This window comes from Syngnathus typhle, linkage group LG13, assembly GCF_033458585.1.
Source record: "Syngnathus typhle isolate RoL2023-S1 ecotype Sweden linkage group LG13, RoL_Styp_1.0, whole genome shotgun sequence".
Taxonomy (NCBI): Eukaryota; Metazoa; Chordata; class Actinopteri; order Syngnathiformes; family Syngnathidae; genus Syngnathus; species Syngnathus typhle.
Window position 1 is genome coordinate 10,981,467 of NC_083750.1, and position 13,894 is coordinate 10,995,360.

Consider the following 13,894-nt stretch of genomic DNA (forward strand, 5'->3'; position numbering starts at 1 on the left):
AATCGCGAGATAAAACGAGACAAAAAGTCGACATTGAAGCTGAACGCACCTCGGTCCCTGGTGTCTCAAATTCAGATCTCCGGGGTGCGGGCCCCGAGGTATTTGTCCTTCGTGTCCTGCTGGAAAAGGTCCAGGAAAGCGCATTGGCCCTCTTATGGGTCCTTGTCCAGGATAAGGTGGAGGAGGTCGGTTGAACACGTCCCTCTGTTGTCCAGGGTCTTCCTGAGGCCACGGTCGTGGTGGTCTAGGAGCCAAGTTGCCGGGAGGCTCCTGAGGGCACCTCTCTTGTCGAATAGCACTCCTTTGTTGCTGCTGCTTCAGGATTAGTTCTCGAATTCGTTGCCGCTGCAAAACAAAAGCACAGCAATATGGAAAGGCTTAGAAATAAGCAAGGCTTTGCTAGATCCTTCACCAAAACACATTAAACATGAAAACATGATTGTTCTGAGAAATGAAAACATCATCAAGACAGTAGCCGATGAGAAGAACACGATTATGCACCTGTCTGAGTCTCTCTTCATTTTCAGCCATAGCAACCTGGGCGTCAGAGGACACAGCAGCCATTTGGGGATTGTTAGGTAGCTGGCTCGGGTCTGGAGGGACAAAGGCATTGTTCCCCAGACTTGACTGATCTTTAACTTCCATCTTCTCCGACTGTTGACGAGGGGTCATAGGGGCGTGTTCAAACGGGTCGTGACCAGGCGTCTGACCGTGTCTTCTAGAGGGTGAGCGGGTAAATCCATCATCACAAGGATGCTTGGGTGTTTGTGAGCCTGCATGAGGGAAATGTTCCTGAAGCCTGCCTTGAGGGGCAGAGAATGAGTCCTGAGTTCCCGGCCTTAATCCTTGTCTATCAGGCCCAGGATGCAAGGTGCCAGGAGACTGGCCATAGTCATTTACCATTGTGCGGGGGTTGCCGACCTGGGAAAACATGTCATTACTTCCTGGTCGGGACGGGCCAGAGGCATTAGGAAACGTCTCGAGTGGCCCTTGACTAGTGCCTGGTGACTTTGAAAACCTCTCCACGGCAGCAGGTCGGGGCGTGCCTGGTGGCTGAGCATAAGGGTCCACAGAGTGGGAAGGTGACATCCTCTGGTGGGGGAACTGGTTGAGTCCGCCAGGGTGAGGGGTGGCGGGAGCGTGCGAGTAAGGATCCGAAGACGGGCTAGGGGTGTTTGATGGTTGATTATAGTTATCGTGTGGACGCGGGGTGCCGGGGGGTCTGGCATAAGGCTCAAAAAATGGACGTGCCTGAGGATTGGGTTCGGGCCGGTGGTTACCCGAACTGGCAGGTTGAGAAAAGGGGTCGTAAGTGAAGTGGTCCGGCCTCGGAGTGGAAGGCGCGTGGGAATAAGGATTGCGAGACATTGGAGCCATTTGTCCCTGCTGAGCGAACGGGTGTGCTTGAGCTTGATGTTGGCCCATTCGAGGGGGGCTGGCAAAGTTGTCGTTTGCAGATGGTCTCGGGGTGTGCGGGGGCTGCGCGTAGGGGTCCGCCTGTTGATTCTGGGCATATCTGTCTGCGGGATGTTGACCCGCTCGGTACAGCGCTTCGTGAGTCTGCGGAGGGGGCATTGGCGTCTTGAACAGCGGGACAGAGCCCGACTCATTACTTCCAGGGATGGGTGTCAGCAGAGGTCTGGAGTAAGGGTCGGACAAGATCATCCTGTTCTGAGCCATGCGTTGATAAGCCTCGTTTCTTATCATGGGTCGAGAGTATGGATCTCTGCCCGGCGAGCCCATGGGGGGTCTTCCCTGAGCAGCGTGGCTGGTCCTGGGTGGGCCCATGGGCTTCAGGAAGGTGTCCATTTCCCCAGATGGCCTTGGAGTGTCAGGAGGTTTGGCATACGGATCGTTGCTCATTGACGTGGGAGAACCAAAGCTGTCGTGAGCAGGGGAAGGCCTCCCTCGGTCCTGCTGTTCCATCAGGGACGTGGGCGATTTACCAGATTCCATAGGCATTCGACGACACGCCGTCGGGGGTCTCGGAGTCCCTACCATCTTGCCATATGGGTCCCACGGAGAGGAAGGTCTGGAGCCAGAGGAGCCAGGTGAAAAAACCTGCGGCGACTGAGGCTGGGAAGACGAGCCGGAGGGAGGCGGAGGAGGGGGTCGCAAAAACACATCATCGGAAGGACCCGACGTCGGCGTCCCGGGTAACTGCGGCCTGGCAAAGCCGTCTTTAGCGACGAGCTGCTGCTGCTGCATAGGGGATGTGCTTCCGTTGCTCGGCAGCGAGGCCGGGCTCTGGTTCCCGCTGTTGTTGCCGCCGTCTCCCTCGGTCTGCACGTTGCCTTGTTGCAGCTGCTGTTGCTGTTGCAGCTGCTCGTTCTTCACTTGCTCCAGTTTCTGAGTGGCTTCGATTTTGGCTTGCTGTTTGCTTTTCTGCCTCATTTGCTGTCGGAGAAGCAAAACAAAGTGTTCGGCGTTAGACAGTACGACGGCGGCAGCACGTGCGCCATTTGCCAGTCTCATGCAAAAAAAAGTGAACTGGGCCTACTAACCGCCAATGTCATCGGGGTTAATGCGGAGGGATAATGCAGTGGTTTTGGGAGCTTTTACTAAAGCACCTCTTAGATGTCTTAATATTAAGTGGACCTGCTGCTGCCCTGACTTAATTGCATACCCTCTTACCTGTCTAAACTTCCACTCTTGTTCATGCTCTGACTCTTTTGGTTTCAAAGGGTCTTTAAACAGCAGTTCTGTGTCTAGTGGTATGTTGGGATCAAACACCTCAGGGGGCTGTGGATGTTGTGGATGGTGCCTCTTCACTGTCTCATTGGACATCTGGACTTTGTTGATGCGCAGGGCGGCTCGGTTATCTCTTGCCTTTTGCTGAAAGGCACATGGATACGCATGGTCAAGACAAGTTGTATATATCGTAGACAGATGGCAAAAAAAAGAACTGGGTCACCCAACTCCAGCAATGATAAATTAAAATAAAACAAAAAACACATTCTCATTAATATGAATTCGTTTGTGTTGGAATGGCCAGATTTGAATCTGTACTGGCAAGAGGCCCGACGCGTTACACAAGTGTGTTAACGTGGCGCTAAAAGTGAAACGCGGGGGGCTTACACTCGCCTCGCGGTGCTTTCAGGGGGTGCGATATTCTCAAAGTATGAATGAGCTTACCACATAAGGGGCCCTGTCTTGCGAACTAGCTTTCCTCCACAGTTTTGCAATTTGCTTTACTCTGGTGGACCAGTCTGTCGAGCAGAAAGCGACAATCAAAATCCACAGTTGCGTCAAAATAAACTACGGTGTCACGCTCCAACCTGGGAATTCCTCTTTGAGGTTCGGAAAATTGATGTTGGTGTAAAGGACAGGCGCTACAGTGGCAAGCTCCCCGAGTGTCTCCTCCTTCTCCCACTTGAGTGTACTCCTTTGGGCATTGGACATGGCTTCAGTTTCCCCCTCGGGCAGCGATCCAGGCGGTGTGGGGCCGGGGCCATGGGCAGGGGACGGCCATGGACCGACTGCTTCTCGAGGCATTTGACAAAATTTTCGATCCCTGCAAAGGCAAATAGAACACTTTGGATTAAGGCAAAGAAACGTGTGCAGATATTTGCGAGCACCCGTACATTACCTGGGATTGTCGCTGAAAGGCATACGGTTGAGGGGGGAGAAATTTTCCGGGATTAAAGGCCCTGCTCCTGAATTGGAAGGGAAACGGTAGCCTGGACCCATCATTCCGTTGATCATTGGCATCCTTGGAAACATCGGATTGCCTGCAGGCAGAGAGAATCATCCATGAAAACATTCAGAAATAAGACACGTGAACGTAACAAACAATGTACCCGTGTTGGGATGAGGGATACAAGTGCCAGGTGTGGGAGGGAGGGGCCCCGGACCTGGAGGATGAGGCAACTGTGGCGGCAGAGGTTGGCTTGTGCTGGGGCTGAGGACGGCCGTGAAGAGATCTTCTACATCCTTGCCCTCTAGCTCTGTAAAATGGGAACAGCACAAAACTCTGTAAGCCTGCTTAAAGAAAAACACGATATTGACAAACGTTGCTTCAAATCCGATCAAATGACAAACCTGGGATTTTGTACAGTTTGCTGAGAATTGATTCTGAAAAAGTAAAGAAAGGAGGTTTTAGAATATCTCGATGTATGGGCATTCTTTGTCTTCAAATGATGTCCCGTACTCACCATCGGTGACCATCTTGTCTAACTCTGGACTAAGAATGCCATCCAAGGGTTCTTCTGGAAGGCTTCGAGGCGTCCTGCGATCGGCCTGCGAGTGGGGCGGCGCTGGGGAACTCTCTGTGAGGGGCCCCACGTCCAGACCGGCTGTGGGGACAAACAGACACCAGGGTGTCAAACATGCAGCCCGTGGGCCGGAATCGACTCACGAGGAGGCTCCGGTGCGGCCACGCATTTGGTTTGTTATTTTTGTTGGAAAAGCAACACAGAGTTAGAAGAAGTGACATTACATACATACGCTCCCTAACAAATTAAAAAGAAGAAACCCAGACTAATAAATCAGTTTCTTTCTAACTCCATTTTGTTAGCAATTGTGACGCAATTTTTGTAGAGTAAGGATACTTTTTATGAATTTTACGGAACAGAAGAGCCGAGTAAACTTAACTGTATGAATTCATTGGCCCAAGTTCGGATGGCTTATGTATGTAAGGGATAAAAGGGAGCTCACCAAAGGTTAAAGACACATTTGGAGGAAAACTACACACTGTGTTAGAGCAACCCAAGAGGTGTGTGGGGGGGGAACAAGCAACCTTACATGCAACATCAGAGAGACAGAAAGTGTAAGAAAGCAAGATGGGCATTGAAGGGGGGTAGAAGCGAGTAGACCAGTGAACCGACCCTTACCAAAAGGAGGTGGTGAGCCATCAACCTGGAAGGAGCAAAAATCAAGACCTAAAAGAACCCAAAACCAGATAACATGAGTGGAAAAACAACTTAGAATGACAAAATATGATTTGGACAATGCAAGGATCAAATCAAAGATGGACACAAATAAAAAAAGCAGAGACTTCTTTTTGCGGCTTAAGGCGTCTTGAAAACAAAACTTAACGGATTTGTCATTCCTGCCACTGCCTATAGAATTAAAGACGCACCAGAGTCACCGCTTGGCTTTCCGAGCATTCCCAAGATGTCTGCATCAGTATTCAAAACATCAGACAGATCAACTAATGGCTCCTCAGACGTTTCTGTGAATGGAGGGAGAGGAAGGAGAACAAAAAAAACAACAAGAAAAACAAATGTCACAAACTATAAAGGATGACGATGGTGACATGAGATGTGGCACCCGCAGAACAAAAAGAAATGTAACAATGTAACAACCTTGGAGGCTTTTTCTTTGTGTAACAATCACAAATTGTATTGTTACATCTTGTTTTTGTTCGGAACAGACAAACGTGTACATTTGCGTGCATGATTAAACTCTGAAGAAAGTCTGTTTGAGGAGTAGGACGGGAAAAAAAAAAGAAATTTGAAGAAAGGAGCCATATTGGTCACGATAACATGGTTGTGAATCGTGAATGTCACAAAAATCACAATAGACGTGGAATGAATGACGATATAAATGTCGGGATCTGGCTTTTGCAAGACGCTGGAAGCCAGCCATTCAAGTTCATTTTCAAATTGTCTGGAAGATGGTTAAGCTGAATCGCCGAATGGCACGAGCGTGTTGTACGTACGCTCAGCAAGCGCTCCGCTGGGGAGGCACGTAGCAGGGGCGCTGAGCAGAGGGTCGGCCGAAGAGTTCAGGTAGCCGGCGGCGAGGCGCTTCCTCTCCAGCTGACTCTGCCCTTCTTCCATCAGACCGGACTCCACCCCTTGCTGTCTGCTCTGTTTGCTTTTGTCCAGGAGGTCCTTTCCGAAGAACGCCTCCTGAGGACGGCAAGGCAAAGGCGCTCTTCAAGAACCGTCTCGCTACATCTCTCGACATCACCGTCGCAAAGGCACCTTCCCCGTAGGGGACGTTCAAACGCGCGTTCAAGGACGATGAAAAACACGGGCTCGGAAAGCAACGGTCAGAACGCAGCTCGCCTATCAACGCTAAAACCACTTATTGCCACATATCGTCGGCAATCTGAGAAGACATGGTGGTCCCAGCTGCACGAGGACATTAAAAGCCCATTGTGTTAGTGTTTCAATAATGAATGAAATGCGCTTCGCAGAGTTGGGACCTTGAGCTTTGACAGACTTGCGGTGGCAGAAAGAGCGGCGCTGACAGCTTTCGTGTGGCTTTATGCACATCACGTATCTGTGTTTCGGCCAATACAAGGTGACAGTGAGATATCGTCCCGGGACAAGTCCCATCCTTTTTAGCTTTTTTTTTAATGTATTTTTGGGGGGGGAAGGGGAGGGGGGACTACATCCAAAATGAGGGCCATTTAAAGAGCATGATATGAAAGGTCCTTCTGCCTCCTAAAAAAAAAAAAAACTGCACTCAAAATATCCTTAGATGGTTTCCACGCAATACACTTTGAATCAGCCAGCTTCCCGGGGTGAGATACAAACGCATCTTAAAATACAATCCGGACAAAGGAATTATGTTCCAAGAATAAGTTAAACCAATCAAATAGAGAAATAATGGAAATTACAGATGCGTGCGACCTGAGGTGACATACCTGAAGGTAGGTGGGAAAAGCCTCCTCCAGTTTGGTTTTCTTCTTTCGGTAGCGTTTTTTAATTTTTTCCGCAACCTCTGCTCCGGGAGGCGTCTCATCCACAGGTGTGTCGGGCAGCGCTTCTGTCCACCCTCCAACTAAAAACATCACAAGTATTTAGTGGGGTTTTCTCCAGTTAGCCTAAATGGGAAAACAAAGTATCGGGAGACAAACCTTCCTCTTTTCCAATGTGACACTCCGACACAGACGCCGAACCAGATGAATCTTTTCTGCAGAGGGATCGTTTAGCCTTGCCCGGAGCCTGGCCCGGTCGGCTTCTCTGTCGCACCATGAAACCGCCGATGCCTTGAAGAGATTCGGTAGGAAACTTAAAGCGGGGACAATCTGCTTTCATCACAATCATAATGAGATTTTTTATTAGCGCTGGATTTTGCGTGCATCGCTCCAGCCTCATTGTCGGAGCGGCCCGCATCTCGGAGGGAGGGAGCGCGCCGCTTGCTACGACCGCAGCGTCGCTCTTGTACTGTTAACATTTCATGCCTCAGAGGAGCTGTCTCCTTTAATCAGGTGCCCTACCCGGCCGATACGGTTTCCTCTTCCTCTTCTTGCTGCCGTCGACCCCCTTGGAGTCGTCTTCCGCCGGCTCCCGCTCCGGGCTGGAGTCGGACTTGCCCTCGCAGTCCAGGAGCTCCGTCTCCACTGAAGGAAGAGAACGCTGATGATGAGTGACAGGCCGGCGGTGGAGAAGGCACCGTTGCCACGCCCAACACAGCACCGGGGGTCAATTCCGTCTGAACCCCCTCTCAGAGGAAGGACATTAGCCGGATTGAAATCAACTTCATTTAATTTGCTCATTACTTCTGCGGTGGCTGTTTCCTGTTTTAATCTCGGCGCTCCCTTTCTTCGTTATGTAAAGATAGACGAGCGCAGCTTTCCTTTTAGAAACAACTCGTGGTAAAACTTTCATTCCTTTCCTCCAACTGAACATAATTAAGCTTTCCAAGATCTTCTAATTCAGTGAGCGCCACCTGCATCGAACACACGTTAGCCTGAGTCGCTCGCTACCTCTGGCATCCTCCATGTCCTCGTCCCGGGAGTGTTCTGAGAAAGGGTCCAAGGGAGCCTGAAGGACCGCCACGCTGTTCTGGTTGATTATCTTCAGTTTGAGCTTGGGCTTGGGCTTCCGGCGCCGTGACGCCGTGGCGGACAGGCTCTGGAGCTGACAAAGCCCCGACTCTGTCAAACAAACACCGTCCTGGGTGTAGGTCCTGGATAGATCTGTGAAGATTCAATCATTGTATGAATAGGTTAGCGAAGACAGGCAGCGTGATCTTTTCCAATCTATTGTGGGTGGGAAACGGACCCATCTCTCTTGCTTTGGTGACAATCTGTGTCATGATAGCAGGCTCAATGGTGTCTCTGGGTTTGGTCAACACTGCAGAAAAGGAATAATATTCAAATATAAGGAGATGTACGGTAGAAAAGTTGTTTGACAATATCACATATGAATATTCACGCTAAAGGGCCTCAATGGATTTTCACATTTAAAGAAAACAACCCCTACCTTTAGTAGTCTTGAAATTGCGGCACATTGTGCAATCAAAGCAGTCCTCTGCAGCCTTCTCAACATCTTCCTCTGAATGGAGACCCTGACAAGAAGCATGGAACCATCTGCGGACAAAGCGACGCGTTTAGACACCAATCTCAAAGCGGTCGGTTTGAACGCAAGCGAGAGGCCGCGCACCTGTCGCATTGTCGACACTGGACAATGACGGTGCCTTCGCTGTAGACGACGAAGCAGACGGGACACATCGAAAGGCTGGCGCAGGGAGCGCACTGAGTGTAATTATTCTGCCAGTCACACCTCAGGCCCGGCGTGGTGGCGCCGCACTGCGTACACGACACACACCTGCGAGGCAAAGCAAAGCGAGGTCAATCTCGGCAGGTGACTTGACCGAGGACGAATCCGCCAGAAAAATCGCCGCGTCATCACTTGCCATTTGCACTTCCAGCTGTCTTTGGGGACGTTCTGCAACGGGGGGTTGAGGCAGTAGGTGTGGTAGCTGATGTCACAGTCGTCGCACAGCAGCAAGCGGCCCGGGTCGGTGGCCTGACCGCAGGCTTCGCACACGGTGCACTCTAAACAACGCCAGCCTTTACTCAGCACCACCTTGGTGATCTGAGGACGAAAAGAGTGTCGTGAGACGTTTGTAGGTACGATATCAAATGAGCGTACCTTTATGCCGACGCAAAATGGATGGTAGCACTGGCCGCACTGAGCGCAAGCCAAAAGACGGCCCTCCGCGCCAAGGCCGAAACTCCCACACACCACGCACATGTCCTGAAGGAAGGTAAGACTTCATGAGTAGCAGTTCCTTTTCCCCCCCCCCCTACATTTGTCCATTTACATATATACGACAACATTGTAACATTCCAACTTTGTTACATCAACTTGATATAGACGAGCAAACACCTGCTTGAGTGTGAAACTGTCATTGCTGGAAAATATGACCACTGTGTTGTGCATGGCATTCTCCTCCTCCTCCTTTATTGGGTACGGCGGTTCTATTGCCGTGATCTAATGGGACAACAAGAACAAATTCCTCATAAACACACGGGTGGAATTATTAATAAAAAAAAAGCCAGCACACAGGTTTGAAATCCAATTACACTTTCAAGCACATACCCCAGGGACGATGCTGGGACACACTCCACTCTTGCCTCTTGCCCTGCCACGTCCGGTTCGACCCGACAGACCGGCCCCTCTCGGCCTTCTTCTTCCCGGGAAGGCCGAGCCTCGACCCTGTGGAGGCAAAGTAACCAACGAGATGAGGATATGGCGCATCCATCCATCCATCCATAAGCTGATGGGGCGAGATGGCCAAAAAACTGGTTGCCAGTCAACCGGCGGGAAATTCTGAAGAGTGCATTAAGCAAGAGACCCTTCCGCGCCGGCTGTCCAGCGCTGAGCCGCTACAATCAAAGTCCTTTTCAGGCTCACGCATGCGAGACGAGCAGTTAGCACATATGTGCAGAGGCGGAATGGCAATTAGGTGTAAGGCAAGTTTGAACTTCAACACACGGGATTCCCTGCTCATGCAAATGCATCAGTTGGGGAGGGAACTATCTTGATTAGCATGGCAAGAGGCAAGGGCTGATTTGCATAGAACACCTCAAATCCTGAATTTGAAATGACATCTTCATCCAAAACATTGTCGTCTGACTGCTGGTCTAGAAAATGAGGTCAAATGTGCTCGAACAGCGTTTACACACAGACGGAAAATGTCAAATGTGGCACTAAAGTAAAAATCAACGGGACCGTCAAGTACTGAGCGGCACGATGCCGTTGGACTTTCCGCCGAAAGAATGACCGCCAAAGATGACTCGAAATTTGAAAAGGGCATGAATCAAATCATTAACAAGACAGCTGTTTGGCTGACAGATGAGACGGGGAACAATGATTGATCACCAAAGGTGATGGCCAAAGGTCGCGTTGCCGTACACCGAGCCCTAGATCTGCGAACGAGCGAAGAAACCCTTTGTCAATATCCTTCACTTCCACGTTGAAAAAGCCTTCGCTTAGCCGCTGCCCTAAGAGCCGCGGCCGCTCGCTTGGGAGTAGCCTCGGCAAACACGTAGATCACAGTGACATTCGGGAACACTCGGGGACTGTCGGTCACCACGGTAACGAGTGGAGCATCTCGTAGGCCACGGTATTTATTTACCACTCTGATGCTCCAGCTGGGGCTGCCAGAGTACTGCCTGGTCTTTAGGACATCCCACCCCTCTGGCTGGTCTGGAGACCAGGACAAGGGGGAGCTCACACTGCTATGGGGGCTCCATGCACCCTAAGGCAGGGGAGGAGGGGAGGTGAGAGAGAGGGAGGGCGACAAAAATGCAGCAACGTAAAAACAAAGCCAGCAAAGAAACCAAATGTACAAAGAATGATGTTAAAATGGGATGCGGTGAGTTTTTCTTCACATAGTCAATACAGTGGAACGCCCCAAAGAGAGCTACATTTGGGGAAAACTAGGGAAGGACCTGAGAGATCCACGTTGGACTGTGAGACGGACGTGCTAACCGCTAGTCGAGCGTGCCGCCCCCTTTGGGAAGGTTGTTTGTGGACTTAGTAAATTCAACTCAAATAAAGCAACTGGATGTTTTGAACTTTGGTGGTTCCACTGTATTCATCCACCTATGCAAAAGTTTGAGATGGCAAACAAACAGTCGGCGTGCAAAAAAAACAGTCGGAATTGATGCGAGAGAACAATTTGGGCTTTTTTTTGGGCCCCATGCATGTCGCTGCTGCCGCCGCCTTTCTCGTGCGGATGTTAAACAACCTGCAAAGCCGCTCAGTGTTAATTGCGCTTCATGCATGAGGACGCCATAGAAAGGAAGGAAGACCTGAGATGATCCAGACTGGGCATGTTTGTATAAAAACCTGGCATTTCAATGAGGGGTGTGGCGACTTTGTTTTTTTTTAAATTTGAAAATGAGCTGATGGCGTCACAAGACAAACTGGGAGAGCATAATGAGAGTAGTGCTTCTTTGGCTCTACAAACACTCCATCTCAATATGCTGACGTGTTTGGCACGCCAACGTGATGAGATGAACTAATGGGTGACGTCGGGAGGTAGGTGGTGGGTGAAAAGTCTTGGTGAACGTTTTGTCAATTGAACGGGATTTCGATCATTAGGTGTGCCGCGCACAACGCGTCCCGAAGAGTAAAGCGTATCGTTCTCCCTCTTGGCAGTGGAAGCAACAACAAAAAAAAAAAAGGAACACCAGACGCCCCGATCCACCTTCATTCATAAAGTTGAGGCCGGAAGTAACCCTCAAACGGACGTAACACAAAGTTCTCGATACCAAATGACGATTCCGCCGGGTAAAACGAAGACGTAAAATCGAATGAAATCACTGACAGGATGTTTGGATTCCAACCTGTTTTACACGCGGCCTCCCTGGAGAAAACTTCCTTTTGGTGATGGCAGGCTTCCCCATCCCGATCTTGGGCGTAAGCGGTATAAGGGTAGTGGTGGGGATTCCGAGGCCGTGCTCGCCAAAGGTCTGCGCCGGGTTGACCCCTCGGGCCGCGGAATGGGAAGGAGCGGCGACCATCTCGCTCAACTGCTCGACACTTGTCTTGAGTGCTTTCTCCTCCGTGGACAAGCCGCCGGGGAAGGAAAGATGTGACCTCTTCTCCGGTGTCCCGTCAAGTTCCTGGGACGCCGAGGCCTGTCGGAAATTGCCCTCCGTCCTGTCCTTAAGGTCTCTAGGGGTACTTTCCAAAAAAGAAGCCATGGCTACATCCATCCGCAAAGCTTGGGAGAGCGAGACTTCCATCGGTTGATTTGTGAGAGGTACTGATACAGTACTTAGTTCTTTGGTGGTTGAGATGATGGCCTTCAGATCCTTTGTGCTGGGGGTGAGCGCGCCCTGCTCGGGGGCGGTCTCTGTGTTTGCTGGCTTGGTTTGTAAAGCGATTTCCTGTGCCGGTTGGGCCTCCGCCGTGAGACGCTCCTGGCTCAGAGTCGGCGGAGCGTCCGCAGGTATGAGCCGGCTTCTCGCTGCTGCTTTCGTTTCTGAAAGAGCGAAGGTGCCGCCGTCATTACGACAAACCATTTGCATTAGCACACCCGTCATTAGAACACAAGATTAAAAACAAACCTGGTTTGAATTCCGTGGGTTTGTACACCTCGCCCTTAATGTCTGGCCCCAGGGAGATGTCTAGAGAGAAAAAAAAGATGGGATAAACCAAATGAAGACAAGGCAAATGATCTCCCCCCCTCCCCCCCCTCATTCAGTGTCTTGGTTTGATGGGTTCCGTCTCAACGATATCAACGCTCGCCCGCCCGCCCGCCATGAATAGAAGTAGTCAGGCCTGGCTTTGAGGCAACCCCCATTGAAAGAAATACACCGGCAGACAGTACACACAGTTTAGTCTTACGGGGCCACCCACAAGTTCCCATGTCACGCTGATCCCGACACCCACACGCGTGCACCTGCGATGCATCTCTGCCAAGGAAGGGAGTCACCATGGCAACCAACATCCCAGGGCCTGTTGCTCTGGACTTGCCACTATGCAGCTTGCAGGTGCTCATCCGGTGCCCATGCCAGAAAGTCATTTAGGAGATGGCCCTCCTCTCCAAGTCTCTGGTGCTTAGCTATTGACCCAGCTGAACACACACTCTCATTCATATTAATGACCACCACCACCACCACCACCTTCCTATATGGCCTACAGTGAATGAGGTGATGTCGAGATAAATACACTGCTTTGATTAACACAGCAAAGCCTTTAAGTCGGGCCCACTTAAGCTTCCGGGAAAGATGACTTCATATACTGGGGGTGTTTATTTACTAATGGTCAATTAGAGGAAGGCCTGTACGGACGCAGACAAAAAAAATATAATGGCCAACGCAATTAACGGCATCGGTTTGAGCTTAAAGACGCCATCGGCACATCACATGTAAATAATACACAGACGTGGAAAAATAACCGTCAGAATGATTCATTCGACAATACGTTCCGAGCAGCCAATTCTGCTCTCCGGTGGAGTCTAGACAGTGTGGGCAGTGCAGCGCCAACTTCATCCCCAGCACACCAATCTATCCCGATGCCGTTCATTACTCTCAGATGAGCACATGCATGCCAAGCTGGAGTAGTGGCACACACCAGCTTCTGCCAAGACGTGGCTGTTCCTCTTTTGATACGATGGAAATTAAGCCTCACGCGTGAGAGGACTTATTTGAAGGTGCAGGGTTGCCATGTCACCAAAGGAAGACATGGACAGCATTTGGAGGAGAGATTAGAATCTTATGATAAATGGAAACAGGGACCCACCAGGCTCTTGGGCAGACGTAGCTGGCTTCTCCACCGGGACGGCATCCTCGGCAGGCTCTGGATCCGAGGGCAACGGAGCAGCGAGTAATTCCGGTTTGGGGTCATTGTGCATTTCGGGAAGCGGGCGAATGCCAGTTTCTAGGTCCGTGTGCTTTTGAGCCAGCTGCGAGCCAGTCTCGGAGTCTGTGTGCGATGAGGCCGGCTGAGGGCAAAGCTCTGGGCCAGTATCCATATCCTCGGCTTGGAGCACGCACACTGCAGTGGGAGACCTGCAGTTGGAGCAGACAAAGTCCTCTCTGGGGTGGTTTTCCGCTTGGCCCGAGTTCTGACGCTCGCAATCCAGGTGAAGCCATCTGAAAAAGAGCGCAAAGCCGTTGGCGCTTGTGTGTTTTGTTTATCTTTTTGTAACACGTCGAAAAATGGCGCTAAGAAGAAAATGTGAAAAGAGACTA

General features: G+C 50.7%; 1 protein-coding gene across 9 annotated transcripts in view; it reads right to left on the reverse strand.

Moving 5' to 3' along the window:
- kmt2cb (lysine (K)-specific methyltransferase 2Cb) overlaps window positions 1-13,894 on the reverse strand; it is a 35,164-nt gene that overhangs the window by 11,526 nt on the left and 9,744 nt on the right. For 5 of the 9 annotated variants that reach the window (XM_061294989.1, XM_061294983.1, XM_061294982.1 and 2 more), the window contains 27 exons: window positions 13,443-13,795; window positions 12,266-12,325; window positions 11,540-12,180; window positions 10,324-10,446; window positions 9,285-9,401; window positions 9,072-9,176; window positions 8,835-8,939; window positions 8,596-8,777; window positions 8,343-8,507; window positions 8,163-8,269; window positions 7,962-8,033; window positions 7,664-7,876; window positions 7,175-7,297; window positions 6,812-6,943; window positions 6,599-6,735; window positions 5,663-5,855; window positions 5,081-5,173; window positions 4,833-4,880; window positions 4,155-4,295; window positions 4,042-4,074; window positions 3,801-3,947; window positions 3,590-3,731; window positions 3,279-3,514; window positions 3,136-3,209; window positions 2,635-2,835; window positions 502-2,397; window positions 50-345 (listed from right to left, as the gene is read on the reverse strand). In XM_061294989.1, the coding sequence (XP_061150973.1) occupies window positions 50-345; window positions 502-2,397; window positions 2,635-2,835; window positions 3,136-3,209; window positions 3,279-3,514; window positions 3,590-3,731; window positions 3,801-3,947; window positions 4,042-4,074; window positions 4,155-4,295; window positions 4,833-4,880; window positions 5,081-5,173; window positions 5,663-5,855; window positions 6,599-6,735; window positions 6,812-6,943; window positions 7,175-7,297; window positions 7,664-7,876; window positions 7,962-8,033; window positions 8,163-8,269; window positions 8,343-8,507; window positions 8,596-8,777; window positions 8,835-8,939; window positions 9,072-9,176; window positions 9,285-9,401; window positions 10,324-10,446; window positions 11,540-12,180; window positions 12,266-12,325; window positions 13,443-13,795 (6,135 nt within the window). The remainder of the gene's footprint in view (window positions 1-49; window positions 346-501; window positions 2,398-2,634; window positions 2,836-3,135; window positions 3,210-3,278; window positions 3,515-3,589; window positions 3,732-3,800; window positions 3,948-4,041; window positions 4,075-4,154; window positions 4,296-4,832; window positions 4,881-5,080; window positions 5,174-5,662; window positions 5,856-6,598; window positions 6,736-6,811; window positions 6,944-7,174; window positions 7,298-7,663; window positions 7,877-7,961; window positions 8,034-8,162; window positions 8,270-8,342; window positions 8,508-8,595; window positions 8,778-8,834; window positions 8,940-9,071; window positions 9,177-9,284; window positions 9,402-10,323; window positions 10,447-11,539; window positions 12,181-12,265; window positions 12,326-13,442; window positions 13,796-13,894) is intronic. The other 4 variants (XM_061294986.1, XM_061294987.1, XM_061294988.1 and 1 more) reach the window with 4 other exon arrangements.